Genomic DNA, 19927 nt, shown 5'->3' with positions numbered 1-19927 from the left:
TGGTTTGAATTAAATCCCCCCCAATAACTTATTTTTTGGAAATCTGCCCGAGAGAGCAAATCTCACCACACTCGGAAATCAAAATGGAATTGTGTTTACAAAAGAAACTAAACATAACAGTATAAAAGGCAATAAACACGTGCAGCATGTATTTACATATATATACACAGTTTAACAATTTGCACAGGTCCCTGCCCTGTCCCCTCTCAGGGACAAAGGGCCCCAAGAAGCCTGTACAGCCACATGTGCTGTACCTCTAGAGAAGTAAAAATAGAGAAGCCTAAGGTCAGAGTGAGGATAGCACAGCCTGAAGCTGAAGTGGAGCAGTAAAGAGTGAGCAGGCAAAGACAACAAATAAATTATGCTGCAAGATATAAGGTTTTGAATACACTAATGGAATTACATTGATCTATCTATTGTTGTTATCTGTTGGCTGTGCCAATGTGCCAGAAGATGAGCCGCTGGGGCAGACGGCCAGGCTGGATGGGCAATGAACTTTTGATAGAGCTAAGGGAAAAAAAAGAGGGTGTCTCATCTTTGGAAGAAAGGGGAGGCAACCCACGGAATGTTTAAGCATGTTGCTAGATCATGTAGGAAAAAAAATTGGGGAGGCAAAAGCACATTTGGAGCTTAGACTGGCCTCTGCTGTGAAGGACAACCAAAAGTCCTTCTATAAATACATGAATAGCAAGAGGAAGGGCAGGGACAACCTCCACTCCTTGGTGGACAGGGAGGGAACTGTTGTATCAAAGGATGAGGAAAAGGCAGAGGTACTTAACACCTTCTTTGACTCAATTTTTACTAGCAGGATGGAATGTCTTCCAGACAGCTGGCCTACAGAGATGGCAGAAGGAGCCAGGGAACTACATAGTTTCCCTCTGTTCCAGAAGGAGGGGATAATTAGAGATCTCCTCAGCCACTTGGATCCCCACAAGTCCATGGGACCAGATGGGATCCATCCTAGGGTGCTGAGAGAGCTGGCAGATGAGCTGGCCAAGCCACTCTCCATCATTTTTCAGCAGTCCTGGCTCACTGGAGAGGTCCCAGAAGACTGGAAGATGGCCAACATGGTGCCCATCCACAAGAAGGGCTGGTTGGATGAGCCAGGGAATTACATTTGCTGATGACACCAAGCTGGGGGCAGGAGTTGATCTGCTTGGAGGGTAGAGAGGCTCTGCAGAGAGACCTCGACAGGTTGGACAGATGGGTAGAATCCAACGGCATGAGATTTAACACATCCAAGTGCCGGGTTCTGCACATTGGCCACAACAACCCCATGCAGAGCTACAGGCTGGGATAAGAGTGGCTGGAGAGCAGCCAGGCAGAGAGGGACCTGGGGGTACTGTGGTGGGTTGAGAGAGAAAGGCCCAGCTTTCCCTCCCCCACTAAGAAGAAATAAAAGAAACCACAGCTAACTCAGCTGGTGAAGCAAAAGGGAATGTTGTATTTACAAAGCAATGTGAGACGCAGGGAATTTATGTACACAAATATACAGATTTAGAATATATACAGAAATACACAGCAAAGAAGGATAACAGGAACAAAACCCCTGGACAGAGGGGGTTCCCCCCCCAAACCCCTTCTATCTCCCCCCTACCTCCCTTTTTCCCAAAAAGGGTTAGAGAGAGAGAAAAGGCAGTTATAAGAAACGAAGAATTTTAGTAGCAAGAAATATTAGTGATGGATTAATGCTTATCTGTTATCTGCGGCCCTTCTGGCCAGATGCCCAGAAGCAGACAGGCTGGAAAGGGAGAGCGAAGAGGAACCAAACTGGAACTGAGGGAAAATTCCACCTGCACTAAAACTTAAAGCTACATTCTGCCAATCTTCCAATGAAATTCGTTTAGAGTATCAATATTTACTAAAACATTCAGCCATAGTGTCCTAGCACTGTCCCTTTCTTAAAGGCACAGTCTCAAACGGTCACAGGTACTGGTCTGTTTGAACACGAGCCAGCAGTGTGCCCAGGCAGCCAAGAGGGCCAATGGCATCCTGGCCTGCATCAGGAACAGTGTGGCCAGCAGGAGCAGGGAGGTCATTCTGCCCTTGTACACTGCACTGGTTAGGCCGCACCTCGAGTACTGTGTCCAGTTCTGGGCCCCTCAGTTTAGGAAGGAGGTTGACTTGCTGGAATGTGTCCAGAGAAGGGCAATGAAGTTGATGAGGGGCTTGGAACATAAGCCCTATGAGGAGAGGCTGAGGGAGCTGGGGTTGCTTAGCCTGGAGAAGAGGAGACTCAGGGGTGGCCTTATTGCTCTCTACAACTACCTGAAGGGAGGTTGTAGACAGACGGATGTTGGTCTCTTCTCCCAGGCAGCCAGTACCAGAACAAGAGGACACAGTCTCTGGCTGCGCCAGGGAAGGTTTAAGTTGGATGTTAGGAAGAAGTTCTATACAGAGAGAGTGATTGCCCATTGGAATGGACTGCCCAGGGAGGTGGTGCAGTCACCATCATTGGAGGTGTTCAGGAGGAGACTTGATGGGGTGCTGGGTGCTATGGTTTAGTTGTTTAGGTGGTGTTGGATTGGTTGATGGGTTGGACACGATGATCTTGAAGGTCTCTTCCAACCTGGTCTATTCTATTCTATTTTATTCTATTCTATTCTAATCCCTTATATTATTTACCTTATACTCAGAAGTCTCTAGAATTTTCCTATGCACAATTAGCATCTAAGCCAGAGACTAGCTGAAACCACTACCAGCAAGCACATGAGCAGGCCAGACTATACAAATTCAGGGGAGAATGGTTTGTACTTCAAACCTGAGCAAGTTTCACTGTTCTCTGTCTTCAAGGTGGAAGAGATGGTTGCTCCATTTGCACTCTTCATGACCCAGTGGATGCTGCTGATCACCCAGCTGTGTGTTGGTTGGTGCTGCACAGACTGTAAGTATAATACTTCCATGGGACAGTCATCTGAAGTAGAGTATAATATGCTTATCACTACCGACAGTTGTGCTTAAGTCTCAGAAATGCCAAGTAAATAACCTCTGCATTTAAATTTGTGGGAATCAGTCCTGCTCTTTTCTGTTTCTATTGTGTGACACTTGCAGCAGAGATGTCACATTCACCTGTTAAAAATTTGTTTTTGAATTGGTGGAAAATGGAACTAAGTTAGATGAGCAGCATGAATTTCACTGAAGACTAGTGTTCAGTGACTGCAGGAGATTTTACCAAGACTGTAAGAGTAAATTTGCTATGCAAATTTTAACAGAGATAAATCACTGCACTTCTTCTGTTTCTTTCATATCCTCAGATAACTGAGGGGGGAAGTATTCTTGTTAGGAATAAGGTGTCTATGTTTTAGCAGTCCTTTCTAGATTTTATTGAGACCTATCTTTCTGCTGAAGCATATATATATCTGTTGTTGTGAAATTCTTGCCTTCAAAAGACTCATGTGAAATCATAGTCTTGATGGGACTGAAATGTATGATTCTGCTACTGTTTTCAGAGGAACCTCAGTGAGAGGTATCTCATTCTCTGCAGATGACAAGTTTTATGTACAAAAGACAGGATGAATTATATACATTCATATACATGAATTCCATACATTATATACATGAATTATATGCATGTATATATACAATATATATATTATTACTGAATTAACTGAAACCAAGACATAATCATTGAGGGACACTGGAGATGCAGTGATATGTTTGTTCAGGGCTAACTGCTGTGACACAGAAGCCTGTGAAGACACAGGATGACATGACTCTTGAGGACAAAGCAGGTTCAAACGATCATAGAATTGTATGGTTTGGAAAGGAACTTTTAAAGATAATCTATTTCAACTTTATTGTCATGAGCAGAAACATCTTTTGCTGGGTTGGGTTGTTAAGGACACATCCAACCTGACCTTCGACATTTCCACAACCAAAGGGCATCTCCTACTGTTTATTTGAGTATTTCTCTGACTGCTTGAGGAGTCTATCTAGACTTTCCTCCCAGAACTGAGAGATGGCCAGATGATATAGAAGCAGACATATGAGCAGGTTAAAAATCCAGGGGACAGTTTCACACTAACATCTTTCACCCTGAGCAATGTTCATTGTTATTTTAAGAAAAAATAAATAGATAAAAGGTACTGTATTCACTTTCCTCCTATGACTGGCACTTCACCTGATGTAATGGGTTGGGGCAGGTCCCCTCCCCACCACAGGCAGAAATAACGACTCAGGCAAACGGATTGCAAAAGTGATGAAAGTCTAAATAGAAAGCAGTGAATGTTACAGAAAACCCAAAGCGCAGTGACAAAGAAAGATCCCATCCCCACCTGAGGGTACATGCAAAACCCCCAGGGCTCCTTCTTCCCCCTCCCTCTGCTGGGCTAGTCTCAGCTGGCCAGGCCTGAGACTGCCCATCCCCCTGTGGCCTTGGGCCCAATCAGGCCCATGGCCGGGAGATCTCTCCCCCAGTTACCAAGTCTCGGAGAGGGAAGGAAAGAGGAAGTGCCAGACTCCGCACTGGATCTTATAGTGGTGCAAAGAATTATGGTAGGAAATACACAATTTCCTGTGTCCATCCCTCTGGGCTGGACTTCTGGACACAGGAAGTGAATGCACCAGGGGGGCACCCAGCTCAAACTACAACACCTGACTACCATGATTTTTTAAAATATGATACAGAGTGGCCTGGAAACCACAACAGTCAATTCCTTCAGGATCCGAGGAAGCATCTCATTGTGTCCAATGGACTTGCATTCTTTAGGTGATCTGAAAATTAATTCTCTCTTATGATGGGCAGGACTCCATTCACCTAGTCACCCACCTTGACATTCAGGGTCTTCAGGGATGTGGGAAGAATGACTGCCAGTAAACACTGAGGCAAAAGTTTGTTGAGTACCTCAGACTTCTCAACATCAGCTGTCATTTGTTCTGTATTATTTATTAGTGTCAATAAGCTTCCTTTAAACTTTTTTTCCTGACCAGTGTACATGTAGAAGCCCTTATTGGTTTTGATTTCTTTACTAATTCAGCTGCAGATAAGATTCAGACTTCAGCTCCAATTCAAAACCAAACAGGCAAGAAATCTAGAAATCGGATCTTGTGTAAATGATTACATGTGAAATGTCATGACTATATGAAAAAGTAACTTTTGCCTCAAATTAATTCATTTTCTTTGCTTATACAGTTACAGCTTTTCCTATTTTGCAAACATTATGTTTATTAAGTGAAGTAGTTTTATCTTTCACTGGCCTTCACAAGCTGCAGAAATACTTCAAAGCAAATAATGAAGTTGTCCTCTTGGGATTATTAATTTTCCTGTTCATGTATTACTTCTGCCTTAGCAAAGATCTCTTCCTCTAGAGTTCAAATCTCTTTTTATCCGTTTGGCCAAAGTTCCTCATGCTTTCTACTCATTTCAGAGGGTACAGAAGAACACAGTTTAAATACAAATGCTACAGCAGGAGGCTGAAGGACGACAGGCAAATGTTTCAATTTCTGGCATTGTGGCATCAGTGTTTCATTTAGAATAGGCACAGTTCAAAGCACAGGGTGTTGTGGAGGCCCCCACAAAGCCAACAACAACAGCCATCCCAAATGTGAACTTATTGTAACCAAAATTACTCATCAGTCCTTCAAACATAATTAAACTACAGATTTGGATGTCAGTCAGGAGTACAGTACTGCACAACCAATTAAGCTTTAACATTAAGATTTAAGGAGCATTCTTTCTATAAAGATGAACCAAATTGTGCATACAGGCACTCGAAAGGGGTAACCAAAATACACACTCACCAAAGGAGGCATGAGCAATTAATCTGTGGAAGTATCCTCAGATGGCATCCTATTCTAAGGAGAGGGCATCCAACCACTTGCTGCATGGACACTAACTCAAAATGGTTCTGTGGCAGGACTCCATTTATACCCAAAGTCAAGAGTGTACTGTGGTCAGTTTTAATTAGTTGAAGGGCCAATTCCATAGAACAATGTCTATGAGGTGTTAAGTTGATTATTTCCATCTCCTACCAAACCTCAGCCTTTTGTCAGGTGGCTGTCAGGATTTTTGTGTTTGTCAGGGTGGTTGTACCTACCATACAGGGACAGCCACTTTAGGTGTCAGCCTGTACTAGAGCAGTTCAGGCTCCCCTGAATCTTGTTCTATCAAGATGCATCTGTAATCTTATTTTTTGAGGATTAGTCCATGACAAATTCCTCATTGAATCTGTCAGTGTAAATACCTTCCAGTGTTACTACCTGAAATTAATCAAGTCCTTCCTAATCCAATCAATAACCAGCTGGAGTTGCAGGTGCCTAACATACCTGAGCATGGATCCTCCACCTTGGTGGAGCCACACAATTTTCCCTCATCATGGATATTCTTGTGTTTGCAGGCATGAATGGGTCAGCTATTGAAAACTTCTCCTGTGTGATTTATAACATTGCCTTCATGAACTGCACTTGGCAAGCAGGCAGGGAGGCTCCAGCAGATACCCAGTATTTTCTCTACTGGCAGAACTCAAGGTGAGTAGGTGTGCTTGAGTCTAGGGAAGCCTGGATTCTCATTCAACACATCATGCTGCCCACGTTTACCTAAAATACTTTTCTACATACAGAGATGCTGATGTGACGGAATGCCAGCTTTATATTAAAGATGAACATGGCAGAAACACAGGATGTAGATTTCAAAATGTGAGCATAGAGATTGCAAAAGCTTACTTCCTGGTGAATGGGTCTAGCAAAGACTCCTTAATCCAGTTCTATGATGAGTACATACAACTATATACAATTGGTAAGTAAATAAGTTTTTAAATTTGTTTCCATTATTGTGTGAGGGTGGCAGAGCATTTATCTCTGAGAAAGAACAAAGTACACTGTCTCACATGCAGTCAAGAGACTGTGGCCTCTTTGAGACAACCTATTCCTCAAGCAAAAGGGCAATGATGGAAATTAAATAAGAAAGCTCCACAGATGCAGCCCACCTCAGGTGCTTTAGCAATCCACTTTTACTGGGTTTAGTTCTTTCTCCAGCAAGGTCCACAGATCTCAAGAAATTGTACTTCCCCCCACTGTCCTTTCAATAATGTCAAAGACCTTTCAACAGAGGAGACTTTTCAGTCATTTGTCTGAGCACAGATTTCTCCTTCTCAGTGCCGCTGAGGGTAGCATACAACAGCATCACAAGCTTGGTTGAAGAAATAATTATGTGTAGAAAATACCCCGGGTTTTCACATATGGTACTGTACTTGGAAGGAATTCTTTTAACTGTGACAAAGTATTTTGGTATGGCTTCCAAAAGTGGACAAACAAGGCTTCATTCTATGCAGAGAGGGGACTGAATGGTAATATGGAAAGTGGAATACGGAGTGGAAACAAGACTGTTCTTTTACCAGTAGCCCACCACCAAGAGATCACTCCTGTCTCTAAATATTGATGTAAAGTAGCAGTCTAGCTGAAACTGAGTTTTCACCTATCAGCCTTTTATCATCCCTTCTGGCTTAAGTGCCTGCCTTTTGCTGTTACAATAATCAAGTCCTTGACAATGATCAAAATATAAAAGGTCTCATATATTTGCTGGCATCTGCGATATTAGAGGAGACATAAAGAAGTTGTCTAGATTTTTGGAAGTGTGTCTAGATTCTTAAATTTCTATGACTGATTTTTAGTGGGGGGAATAAGCTGTGTATTTCACAACCTGAAGCAAGTAACAGCATCATATCATAAAAGCATCAGGTGAGGAGGCTTGAAGAAAGAAATTACCCCTGGGTTTCCTAATCTAGGGTTAGCATTACCTTGCTCTGTCTCACTCTTTAGGAGAGACAGGCAAGGGAGAAGAAGAGGAGGGGTAGCCCTGTGTATTAGGGAATCACTTGATGCCACAGAACTTGAGGTAGAGGATGAAAGGATTGAGTGCCTGTGGTTTAAAATCAGAGGGAGGGCTAACCAAACTGTCATCATGGTTGGAGTCTGTTATAGACCACCCAACCAGGATGAAGAGGTTGATGAATTATTCTATAAGCAACTGGAGGCCATCTCAAGATCATCAGACATTGTCCTTGTGGGTGACTTTAACCTGATGGAGATCTGCTGGGAGCTTAACTCAGCAGAGAGGAGGCAGTCCAGAAGGTTCCTAGAGTGTATGGAGGAAGCTTCCTGATGCAGCTGTTAAATGAGCCTACCAGGGGTCAGGCTCTGCTTGACCTGCTGTTCTCCAATAGAGAAGGGCTGGTGGGAGATGTGATGGTAGAAGGCTGTCTAGGGTTCAGTGAGCATGAGATAGTGGCTTGGACAGCAGCAGTCTGTGTTGGATCAGGAACTGGCTGGAGGGCCGAGCCCAGAGAGTGGTGGTGAATGGTGCCACATCCAGCTGGCAGCCAGTCACCAGTGGTGTGCCCCAGGGATCAGTGTTGGGCCCAGTAATATTCAATATCTTTATTGATGATCTGGACAAGGGGATTGAGTCCATCATCAGGAATTTTGCAGATGACACCAAGCTGGGGGCAGGTGTTGATCTGTTAGAGGGTTGAAGGGCTCTGCAGAGAGACCTTGACAGGCTGGATAGATAGGCAGAGTCCAACAGCATGAGATTTAACACATCTAAGTGTTCTACATGTTGGCCACAACAACCCCATGAAGTGTTACAGGCTGGGGTCAGAGTGGCTGGAGAACAGCCAGGCAGAAAGGGACCTGGGGGTACTGCTTGACAGTAGGCTGAACATGAGCCAGCAGTGTGCCTAGATGGCCAAGAAGGCCAATGGCATCCTGGCCTGTATCAGGAATAATGTGGCCTGCAGGAGCAGGGGAGTTTTTTTGCCCCTGTACTCAGCACTGGTTAGGCCACACCTTGAGTACTGTGTCCAGTTCTGGGCTCCTCAGTTTAGGAAAGATGTTGAGTTGCTGGAACGTGTCCAGAGAAGGGCAACAAAGCTGGGGAGGGGTTTGGAGCACAAGCCCTGTGAGGAGAGGCTGAGGGAGCTGGGGTTGCTTAGCCTGGAGAAGAGGTGGCTCAGGGGAGACCTTATTGCTCTCTACAACTACCTGAAGGGAGGTTGTAGCCAGGTGGTAGTTGGTCTCTTCTCCCAGGCAACCAGCACCAGAACAAGAGGACACAGTCTCAATCTGCTCTAGGGCAAGTTTAGGCTCAAGGTGAGGAGAAAGTTCTTCACAGAAGGAGTGATTGGCCATTGAAATGTGTTGCCCAGGGAGGTGATGGAGTCACCATCTCTGGAGGTGCTCAAAAAAGGATTGGATGTGGCACTTGGGGCCATGGTTTAGTTAGTCATGAGGTGTTAGGTAATAGGTTGGATTTGATGTTCTCAGAGGTCTTTTCCAACCTTGTTGATTGTATGATTCTATAGTTCTGTGAAAAAGCACCCTTATTCTGCTCTTAAGTCATGTTTCCTGGCTTAGTCCCTGTCTTTTTTCTAATCCTGGGGACTAATTATTTCTAACATTGTCCCTGTCTTTCTTCATAGAGGTGTTACTTGCAATTACAATCTCTTCTATCAAAGACAAAACAAACAAAAGAAAAGAAAGACAATGCAGAAAATGTTAATTATTTGAATTCTTGGTAATATCATTTCAGAAAAGCTCATGCCTCCATCAAATATCACTGTCATCTGTGATGAAATTAAAAGTGATTGCCTAATTCAGTGGCAGCGACCACAAATAAGTCATTCTAACATAGACAAGTGTTTTAGATATGAAATCAACATGAAATATAAGGTAAGACTGAGTTCTTCACCTACGTTTAACATTAATACATATGTTTGTGTTTACCAGCATAAACAGATGAAAGGAAAATAAAGTCCCTTGTATGTAGCACCACATTCCTTTGTGGTTGCAACTACAATGTCATTTTGCACACACAGCCCCCCCCCTGCATTGATGGAAGTGAATGAAATTCCTCTGTATATGAAATGTAAACAGCTTATCCAGATATCATATATAAGCAACACACTTGTTGGTCAATGAGTTGAAACCATATAATGTTAAATAAAAGGCAAATAAACACGAGAGAGATCAGAAAGGCGGTGTGACTAAACACAGAGGGAATCATATAAGCTACTGAAAGCCTGATTCGAACCTTGGCTTTACAAGTCTTTTTGCAGCACTGTGGAAGGAATGAGACTGTTGCAAGAATAGACCTATTTTAACTGTCGCAGAATTGCGTCAAATGACCACAGGGTGGCAGATAGCGACTGCAAAGGGAAACGCGGCCAGCGCTACAACCAGATTGAGCTCCTTAGCGGGAGAGTGTTCCTTACATTTCCACTCCTTGGGATTTCTTAGTCTGGATCGGGCTTGCTACCGCACAGATGAGTTTTTCTGTAAGTCCAACTAACTGCTAGGAAACTGCATTATTTCCCTGACTCGCTTGGCCATTACAGCAAAGCAAGCCTACAGAAACCTCTCTGTGACATCTGAATAGAAGTTCATTGCAGCAAAGCAATACATGCTTCTTAATGTCCTTTAATACACCCAATATTTGGTTTATAAAGAATATGTAATTCACATTTAGCCTAGCTTTTTGGTTTTAATAATTATTAGCAAGTTTCATGTTGCTAATTATATCAAGGCCCAGTAATTACTGAATTGCAGAATTGACTGCTTTACTACTGCCAGGTATAAACTTATGTCGGCTTACTAACGTGCTATGACCAACTCATAGGTCAGCCTTTTTAACTAGATTTGCACAACTGGAATTTGTTTGCATTTGGAGGAAACAAACAAAACAAAAAACAAATGAACAAACTCACACACACACACCAAATAAGGATAACACCATTAGTAACCTAATTTCAATCATATTTTTTCATGTCTGACACTGAAGAACTGAATTTGCTGAGAGTTTTGGCTTCTTCAGCATTTTTTTTAAGTTAAAGCACTATTGATCAGGGTACTTGGGAAACCTGAAGGCAAATCTTGAGAGTGAAAACTGAGCTAAAAAGGAAAATAATACCTCAGCTTCTCTTATGTCTTTTGTCACTAGATTTCCCCAACTCAGTGAGCGAGAAGTCTGCATACTTCTTAATCTCCCTTTTTGCTGCCAGTGCATTCACAATAACCTTTCTTGTGTTCACATCCCTTCCTAGACTTAAACCAGCTGCACTTTCCTGACTCCATACTTTCCGTCTTTGATCTCACACTTCATGTTCTGCCTTGCTCACATGGCGTACTCAATTTTCTGCATATCAGAATGGAGAATTCTGTGCTCTGAGGAAACTGCTCTTGTAGATCAACCAGCAACTTTGCCCTCCAAGACAACTTCCCTTGAGTAACAAGGTCTCTGGCTGTGAGAGTTTCTCAGGCCACGTGAAGACAGTCTCATCTGCTTCCTCTTCTTGATTGGAAGATCTGGAACAGACACCTACCACATTGTTGCCTGTATTGCTCTACCCTTTGATGCCTACTCACAAGGTCTCTTAATGGTTTATTTGTCCCTAGACAGAGCTCCATGTATTCAAGACACTCCTTTACATAGAGCACAGGGACCAGGTTAGCAAGCCTGTTTGCAAAGACACATTATTTGATGAGGTCCACTTCATGCCAGTTCAAACCAACGGGGCAGACATCCTGATTGGAGTCTTATAGACCACCCAACCAGGATGAAGTAGTTAATGAATCATTCTATAGGCAGCTTAAGGCTGTCTCAAGATTGCCAGACCTTGTTCTCATGGGCGACTTCAACCTGCCTGACATCTGCTGGGAACTCAAAACAGCAGAGAGGAGGCAGTCTAGGAGGTTCTTAGAGTGTATGGAGGACAGCTTCTTATCCCAAGTGCTGCATGAGCCTACCAGGGCTAAGGCTCTGCTTGACCTCCTCTTCACCAATAGGGAAGGGCTGGTGGGAAATGTGGTGGTTAGAGACTGTCTAGGGTCCAGCAACCATGAAATAATTGAATTTTCAATACATAGTCAAGCTAAGAGGGGCAGCAGCAAAACCTCCACTCTGGACTTCCGGAGGGCAGAATTCAGGTTATTCAAGGAACTAACTGAGAAAGTTCCTTGGGAAACAGCCCTTAAAAACAAAGGGGTCCAGGAGGGTTGGACCTACTTCAAGAAAGAATTCTTGAAGGCACAGGAACAGGCTGTGCCAATGTGGCGGAAGATGAGCCGCCGGGGCAGATGGCCAGCCTGGTTGGGGAATGAACTTTTAATAGAACTAAGGGAAAAAAAGAGGGTTTACCATCTTTGGAAGAAAAGTGAGGCAACCCATGGAATGCTTAAGGATGTTGCTAGGTCTTGTAGGAAGAAAATTAGGGAGGCAAAAGCACATTTAGAGTTTAGACTGGCCTCTGCTGTGAAGGACAACAAAAAATCCTTCTATAAATATATTAATAGCAAGAGGAAGGGCAAGGACAACCTCCACTCCTTGGTGGACAGGGAGGGGAACATAGTAACAAAAGATAAGGAAAAGGCAGAGGTACTTAACACCTTCTCTGCCTCAATTTTTAATAGCAGGAAAGATTGTCTTCCAGACAGCTGGCCTCCTGAGCTGGCAGATGGAGTCAGGGAGCAGTATAGGTCCCCTGTGATCCAGGAGGAAGTAGTTAAGAGATCTCCTCAAGTGCTTGGATCCCCACAAGTCCATGGGACCAGATAGGATCCATCCTAGGGTGCTGAGAGAGCTGGCAGATGAGCTGGCCAAGATGCTCTCCATCATTTTTCAACAGTCCTGGCTCACTGGAGAGATCCCGGAGGACTGGAGGCTGGCCAACATGATGCCTACCCACAAGAAGGGCTGGTTTGATGAGCCAGGGAATTACAGACCTGTCAGCCTGACCTCAGTGACAGGCAAGATTATGGAACAGGTCATCTTTTGACCCTGTCCCCCATAGCAAACTCCTGGCCAAGCTGTCAGCCCATGGCTTGGACAGTAGCACACTGCGTTGGGTCAGGAATTGGCTGGAGGGCCGAGCCCAGAGAGTGGTGGTGAATGGTGCCACATCCAGCTGGCAGCCAGTCACCAGTGGTGTGCCCCAGGGATCAGTGCTGAGCCCCATGCTCTTTAATATCTTTATTGATGATCTGGATGAGGGCATTGAGTCCATCATCAGTTAGTTGGCAGATGACAGCAAGATGGGGGCAGGTGTTGATCTGTTAAAGAGTAGGAGAGCTCTGCAGAGGGACCTTGACAGGCAGAATCTAACGGCGTGAGATTTAACACATCCAAGTGCTGGGTTCTGCACATTGGCCACAGCAACCCCATGCAGAGCTACAGGCTGGTGTCAGAGTGGCTGGAGAGTGGCAAGGCAGAAAGGGACCTGGGGATGCTGGTTGATGGTAGGCTGAACATGAGCCAGTAGTGTGCCTAGATGGCCAAGAAGGCCAATGGCATCCTGGCCTGTATCAGGAACAGTGTGGCCAGCAGGAACAGGGAAGTCATTGTGCCTCTGTACTCAGCACTGGTTAGGCCACACCTTGAGTACTGCATCCAGTTCTGGGCCCCTCAATTTAGGAAAGATGTTGAGTTGCTGGAACGTGTCCAGAGAAGGGCAACAAAGCTGGGGAGGGGTTTGGAGCACAAGCCCTGTGAGGAGAGGCTGAGGGAGCTGGGGTTGCTTAGCCTGGAGAAGAGGAGGCTCAGGGGAGACCTTATTACTGTCTATAACTACCTGAAGGGAGGTTGTAGCCAGGTGGGGGTTGCTGTCTTCTCCCAGGCATGCAGCACCAGAACAAGAGGACACAGTCCCAAGCTGCACCAGGGCAGGTTTAGGTTGGATGTTAGGAAGAAGTTCTATACAGAGAGAGTGATTGCCCATTGGAATGTGCTGCCCAGGGAGGTGGGGGAGTCACCATCATTGGAGGTGTTTAGGAGGAGTCTTGATAGGGTGCTTGGTGCCATGGTATAGTTGATTAGGTGGTGTTGGATGACGGGTTGGATGCAATGATCTTGAAGGTCTCTTCCAACCTGGTTTATTCTATTCTGTTCTAATAGTTTCCATTTTTGTAAAAGGGTCCCAGTGTTGTAAAAGCCAAAACCTTCCTATGACATCAGCCACTCAGAGAAGTGTTGAACTGCTGGATGGGTTCCCTCTGTTCAAGCCTTTCTCTCACTGAATGGACTGAGGAGACACCATCTGTGCTTCCTTGCCCTTGACCATTCCCCAGAGCTTTGCAGTCACCCTTGAAACCATTCAGGTTACCCCTGGCCATAATGTTGGTGTCCACACAGAAGATCAGGAAGGGGTAATAGTCCACTAGTTTGGCAGTCTTCCTGCAGCATCCTAGACCCTGGCCCCTGGCAAGCAACAGATTTCCATGAAGTCAGGTTAGTAGGTTGATGCCACCATTCCCTGAGGGAGGAACTCTCTTCTAATTACCATGCACATTTTCGCTTTCATCTTTGTTTGTTTGTTTGGTTTGGTTTTAACACACTGCCCTTTAATACACCTCTAAAAAAAGAGTAAAGGGAAAAAAAGCGAGATTATAGTGTTGCACTTTCTCCTAAACTGATCTTTGTGCTCAGCTGCAGATTCCAGAAGCAGTACATGTTTTAAACTCATGCTCAGGTGCCACATGAGCAAGCATGCAGTCATTTGATAAAGCAAGTTTGTTTTAATTGAATTTTGGTTTTAAAATGGAGAAATACAGAATGCAAAATTATTGGGAAAAAAAGCCATGTAACTTGGAGATGATACAGTCTGCAGCCACCAGCTTGTGTGGTCACTATATTTCATGGGAGTTATTATGAATATTCAGAAGGGATGAGTGAATTTTATTCTATCAAAAGAGCAGTTAGAGGGCAGCCTAAATTACCTGTTACATGCCTGATCTCAATATTTTCATCTGAGGGAAAAGCAAACAATATTTGCATAGTATTTGTAATTAAATATAGTGATATTTATTGTAAAATAGAAACACCAGATGTAAACTAAAAAGTTAATTTCACAGATTTTTATCTTTCCCCCCCCCCCAACTTGGTGTAGTTACCATATAAACTTGATATTATATATGAATTATGTATTAGATACTAAATGTTAGATAAATTACTAGTTCTTTTGAACAAGCTGCCAGGCAATTAAGAAAGTGCAATGCAGGCAAAGGGGAGAATAGATAGATAAAAATGACTTATTAAATAAGAATAATAAATAATACAATAAGTTACTTATAAAAAATACTTACATACACACAAAGCAAGCAATCAAAAAAATAAAAATTTGTTTTTTTTTTTTCTCTCAATTGACAGGATAATCCCAAGGGAACACTCAAATATAGAAGCATACAAGTAAGTCTGCTTTTTCTATTTATGATGGTAGTTTTATACTCAGTTGTGAAAAGTATATGTTGTGCAAGCACCTTTAAATCAGTATATGATCAAAGTCATACATTTTGTAGTTCCTATTTCTAAATTTCATGAATGTGTCAAACTGCTAAATCATCATGATACATGCCATTTTTTATACATTCAAGGCAGAAATTTAATACTCTTCTGTAAGTATTTTGGAAAAGCTTCCCTTTGACATTGCATTGCCAACTGTTAAGTTCAGATTAGGATCTGAATTTAGACATCTGTCACAGCAAAGAGAGGAAGCACAGAGAAAACACTTCCTAGGAATTTAATTTTGTTTATGAAAAACAAAGACCACAAAAGCCTCTTGGGATCCCCTGGTGTTGGGGATTGGTTTGAGCAAGAGGGGACATGGGTCCCAGGAACACCTGTGCAAGCTAGGCCTTGAAGGATTTTCTGTTATTAATATAGCAGTGGAGTAGGAGTTGTGGAAAAGTTCTGATTGCTTGGTATGCTGAAGTCAAGCTGCCCCTGAGAAGGGAGGCAAACAGGATAAGGAGTAGGCAAAGAGATGGGAAAAAGAGCAATTAGACTGAGTAGAGAAATTCCACAGAGTAGTGAAAACAATGATGTAACCTTTTAGAGCGAAACCAATAGCATGTGTTAAATTAGAATAGAATTAACTACGTATAAGATAAGACTATAAATAATGAAGTGTGGAACAATAAAGTTGGATGATTATTATCACTCATATTGAGTGCTGTCGTCCCTGTCTCCGTTCTCGTCACTCTGGGATGAAGGACATCATACCCCCAAGTAGTGGAGGTTACTTCCTTCTAATTTGCAGCTTGCACATCCCATCTCTATCCTGAAAGTATCCAAGAGTAGGAATGTGTCAGTAAATTTTAGTAACACTAAGTATTGTATTCTTCTGCACCTTTTACAGGTTTGGCTGGAAAGTTATGTTTTTCCTGAACAGTCATGATGCATTGACTGAGGAAAGTGAGGTGTCTGCAGACAGTTTATTCCTCAAATCATTTTAGCAGTGTTGAAATGAGACAGTTCAAGATATTTTTCTGCCTCTGTTGATGTGCTGAAATTATCAATAGATCAGACTATATAATAAGAAATTATAGGATGTGATTTAAAGGATAAAAATCTGCTTAACAAAGTTTACTGAGTGACTGATTATTTTTTTGAAGGGCATACACAGATATGAACATAATGTATACATAATAAACATGCATATGTAGGATTTTTCTACTTTGTAACGCCAGTCTGCTTTAATGAGTAATGTTGTTCTAGCCTTGTAAAAGTTTCACTGGTAACTTGCATATTATCAACACTTAGACCAGAAAGAAACACAATTCTGTTTTACCCTGTTTTTAGGAAGGAGGGAATAGTCACACATTTCAAAGATCCAGTATGAGAAACAAGTACCTCCTGAAAATGAGAGCAGCTGGCAGTGCCTGCCTGGTGAGCTCAGCCTGGGGGGAATGGAGTGCACCTGTTGAGTTTGGTAAGAACAAATCCATGCTACTCTTTCCCCAATGATGTCCTGTCTACCTAACACATTGCTGAACACCTATGGACACACAGATATATAAAGGATTGGTGAACATTGTGTTTCCCGCCACATTACTGGGAAGAAAGGAAGAAGAGAATTAACACATCTCTTAAAACACTGACACTGGAAATTAGTATAAAATGGTACACATTTGCAACTGCAGCACGTAGCTGCTTACTGCAGGGGATGGACAAGCAGGCTGTGGTGCTAAATTAAACAGTTAATTTTTATTCCAAAAGAAACCTTTGAGACTGACATTCACTAGTCAGTCACCAGAGCAGATATCTGATGCAGCTGTGCATCTGTTCCACTTTATTAATAATAACGCTTTATGACTGTTTCAGGACATAAAGAAATTATTTCTTCCCCACTATGGATTTTACTTGTGGTAGCATTTGCAACACTCTTAGCAGCAACTGTCTTGATTTTGTTCCTCAAAAGGTAAACTTAATTTATGCATTTATTTTATTTTGTATGGGTTTGTGAAAAATCTGCAAGGCTTTAACAAATGAGGCAGAGGTGTCCTTTATAGTATAGATAATACTTTTTTTATGTACATTTTAGTACAAATCAATCCAAATGAGTGAGACGAAGACTGCCGCTGTATACAGGGATGTTCAAAGTCCCCTCCTGGATGAGCCACACAATTTTTCCAGGGCCTCTCTGTCAATATTGCAAGAAAAACAACTATATGTGATTACTTCTATTAACAGTACAGCTGCTCTGAACATTTGCCATGTAGGCTGTCTACGCAAGAGGTTTGCTGTTTTCTTGGCTTGCTGAATTTGTTGCAAGCACACAGGTTGACTGCAATTATCAGTAAAGAGTTTGCAACATTCACTAGAATGAGCAAGACAATTGGGCGTTCCTTTTCCTTCCAGAGAAAATAACTGCAAGTGAATCTTTAATGAAAAATAAAACTATTACCATCCAAAGGTTTTGTGTTTTCCTGATGTTTCTTAGTGTTCATTCTGTGCTGAGTTGATGTAGATTTTTTCAGTTCTCTTCTATTCTGGAAGAGGAACATACCTACAGGCTCGGAGGTGCAATGCTTTTGACATGTTGGTTACTTTTTAATTGTTTTTCCATTTCTTCTGATCTCCAGAACTGACTGTTGGAAAGCAGCGTTTCCACAAATCCCAGAACCTAAAAATGCATTTTGTGAGCTGAGTAATACAAATCCAGAGGTAAGTTCTCTTTCTGTTTTATAGTAAATGTGAAAAATACATACACGACTCTAGCGCCGGTAGCTTTTAAATAAGGGACTTAACACAGAGAATAACTTTTCTCTTTGCCATGTTTTGAAGAATTAACAGAGAAAATTACCTGTACTGTTTAATATTTTTGTCAATGACATAGTGGGATCAAGTGCACCATCAGCAAGTTTGCAGATGATACCAAGCTGTGTTGTGTTGTCAATACACCAGAAGGATGGGATGTCATCCAGAGGGACGTGGACAAGCTGGAGAGGTGGGCCCAGGTGAACCTCATGAGGTTCAATAAGAGCAAGTGCAGGGTTCTGCACCCTGGGCTGGAACAATCCTCACTATCAATACAGACTGGGGGATGAGGTGATAGAAAGCAGCCCCGTGGAAAAGGATTTGGGGGTGCTGATGATGAGTAGCTGGACATGAGCAGGCAGTGTGTGCTTGCAGCCCAGAAGGCAAATTACATCCTGGGCTGCATCAAAAGATGCATTGCCAGCAGGTCCAGAGGTGATTCTGCTACTTTGCTCTGGTGAGACCTCACCTGGAGTACTGTGTACAGGTCTAGAGCCCTCAATATAGGAAGGACATGGACCTGATGGAGTGGCCACAAAATGGAGCAGAGGAGGGCCACAAAAATGATCAGGGGGTTGGGGCACCTCTGAGGGAGCTGAGGTTGTTCAGCCTGCAAGAGAGGAGGCTCCGTGGAGACCTAACAGCAGCCTTCCAGTACCTGAGGGGGGCCTACAAGAGTAACAGAGAGAGACCGTTTACAAAGGCCCGTAGTGACAGGCGAGGGGCAATGGTTTTAAGCTGGAGAAGGGCAGATTTAGACTGGATATCAGCAAGAAGTTCTTTACTATGAGGGTGTTGGAACACTAGAACAAATTGCCCAGGGAGGTGGTTGAGGCTCCTTCCATGGAGATATTCAAGGTAAGGCTCTATGAAGCCCTGGACAACCTCATTTAGTTGGGGATGTCCCTGCTGACTGCAGGGAGGTCAGACTGGATGACTAGATCACTTTGCACCTTTTTCTTGTCCAGCAGTTTATCAGGTTATGTTCAGTAATTTCTCATGGTCTGTTCAATTAGTTACACTTCAGACTAGTGTGTACTCATGTTTCAACACCTTAGTGAAGTTAATTCCTTCACATAAATTGTGGTACTCTGCACAATGCATTGGGGGAAAAAAGAACACGTTCTGTCTGTCTCCTTCCAGGAAGGCAAAAATCATGTGTCAGCTTTGTGAAGATGATAAAATATTACTGCTACATCCATCGAGGGAGAGCTTATCAGCTGAGAAATGAACAACTGCAATAGTTCTATAAGTTATGCAACAAAGTTGAAATATTCCCAGAATTGTGCTTCAGTCAGTACAGGCTAACCTAACTTCATGTATAAAACTAATGGAAGTTTGTATTTTCCTTTCAGCTTTTGGAGAGGAAAAACCAGTCAATATCATCTGAAAATGAAGAGATAATGCTGGTTGCTGATATGCTGAAATAATCAAGAAAAACTGAGGGATTTGAAAGGGTGCATTTCTTAGCTCAGGCAATGGTACATTCCTGTGGAAAGTCTGGAATACTGTATAGGCTTTTTTTCACTTACTTTCTTCTCTTGGCCAAAACTGTAGTGCAGCCGAGGGAGAGTGATACCTTACATGCAACTTTTTACAAAGTATCATAGTATTTGGTTTTAATTGTGGCTAATTTAAAGTGAGTAACTTGTCCTTAGTGGGTGGCTTTCATTTTGTGAATATTTTCTAAATATTTCAGTCAACAAGTTTTAGTTACATTTGAGCTTCTGTAAGGAAAAATAATGGAGTTGTCTCATATTAAAAGTAATTACAATTAATTTATTGAGGTGAATAAAAATGGGAAAAATGAACAATCCTGGTGCCTGAATGCCACTGTTATGGGTCTGATCGCATCTGATATTTCTTCAGGTCTCTCAAAGTATGCCTGGGTGTCTTGGTCCAGAG

At 42.9% G+C, this 19927-nt stretch overlaps 1 protein-coding gene across 1 annotated transcript; it reads left to right on the top strand.

The window, feature by feature from the left end:
* The first annotated feature begins 2802 nt into the window (after window positions 1-2802).
* On the top strand, window positions 2803-19452 carry LOC104302141 (granulocyte-macrophage colony-stimulating factor receptor subunit alpha). Its single transcript, XM_054164737.1, has 9 exons — window positions 2803-2884; window positions 6336-6465; window positions 6558-6733; window positions 9527-9666; window positions 15134-15172; window positions 16565-16694; window positions 17087-17183; window positions 17848-17929; window positions 19378-19452. The coding sequence occupies exons 1-9, from the start codon at window positions 2803-2805 to the stop codon at window positions 19450-19452; spliced, it is 951 nt and encodes a 316-aa protein (XP_054020712.1).
* The last annotated feature ends 475 nt before the right edge of the window (window positions 19453-19927 follow it).

This window comes from Dryobates pubescens, chromosome 10 (genome assembly GCF_014839835.1).
Source record: "Dryobates pubescens isolate bDryPub1 chromosome 10, bDryPub1.pri, whole genome shotgun sequence".
Taxonomy (NCBI): domain Eukaryota; kingdom Metazoa; phylum Chordata; class Aves; order Piciformes; family Picidae; genus Dryobates; species Dryobates pubescens.
This window is presented reverse-complemented; position numbering and strand designations above follow the sequence as displayed.

Excerpts from the sequence above, each read along its gene's own strand:
- LOC104302141 (XM_054164737.1), top strand. The coding sequence starts at position 2,803 with ATGGTTGCTCCATTTGCACTCTTCATGACCCAGTGGATGCTGCTGATC. Across the intron at positions 6,466-6,557 it reads CTCTACTGGCAGAACTCAAG|AGATGCTGATGTGACGGAAT; the intron begins GTGAGTAGGTGT and ends TTCTACATACAG. Across the intron at positions 16,695-17,086 it reads GAGTGCACCTGTTGAGTTTG|GACATAAAGAAATTATTTCT; the intron begins GTAAGAACAAAT and ends TGACTGTTTCAG.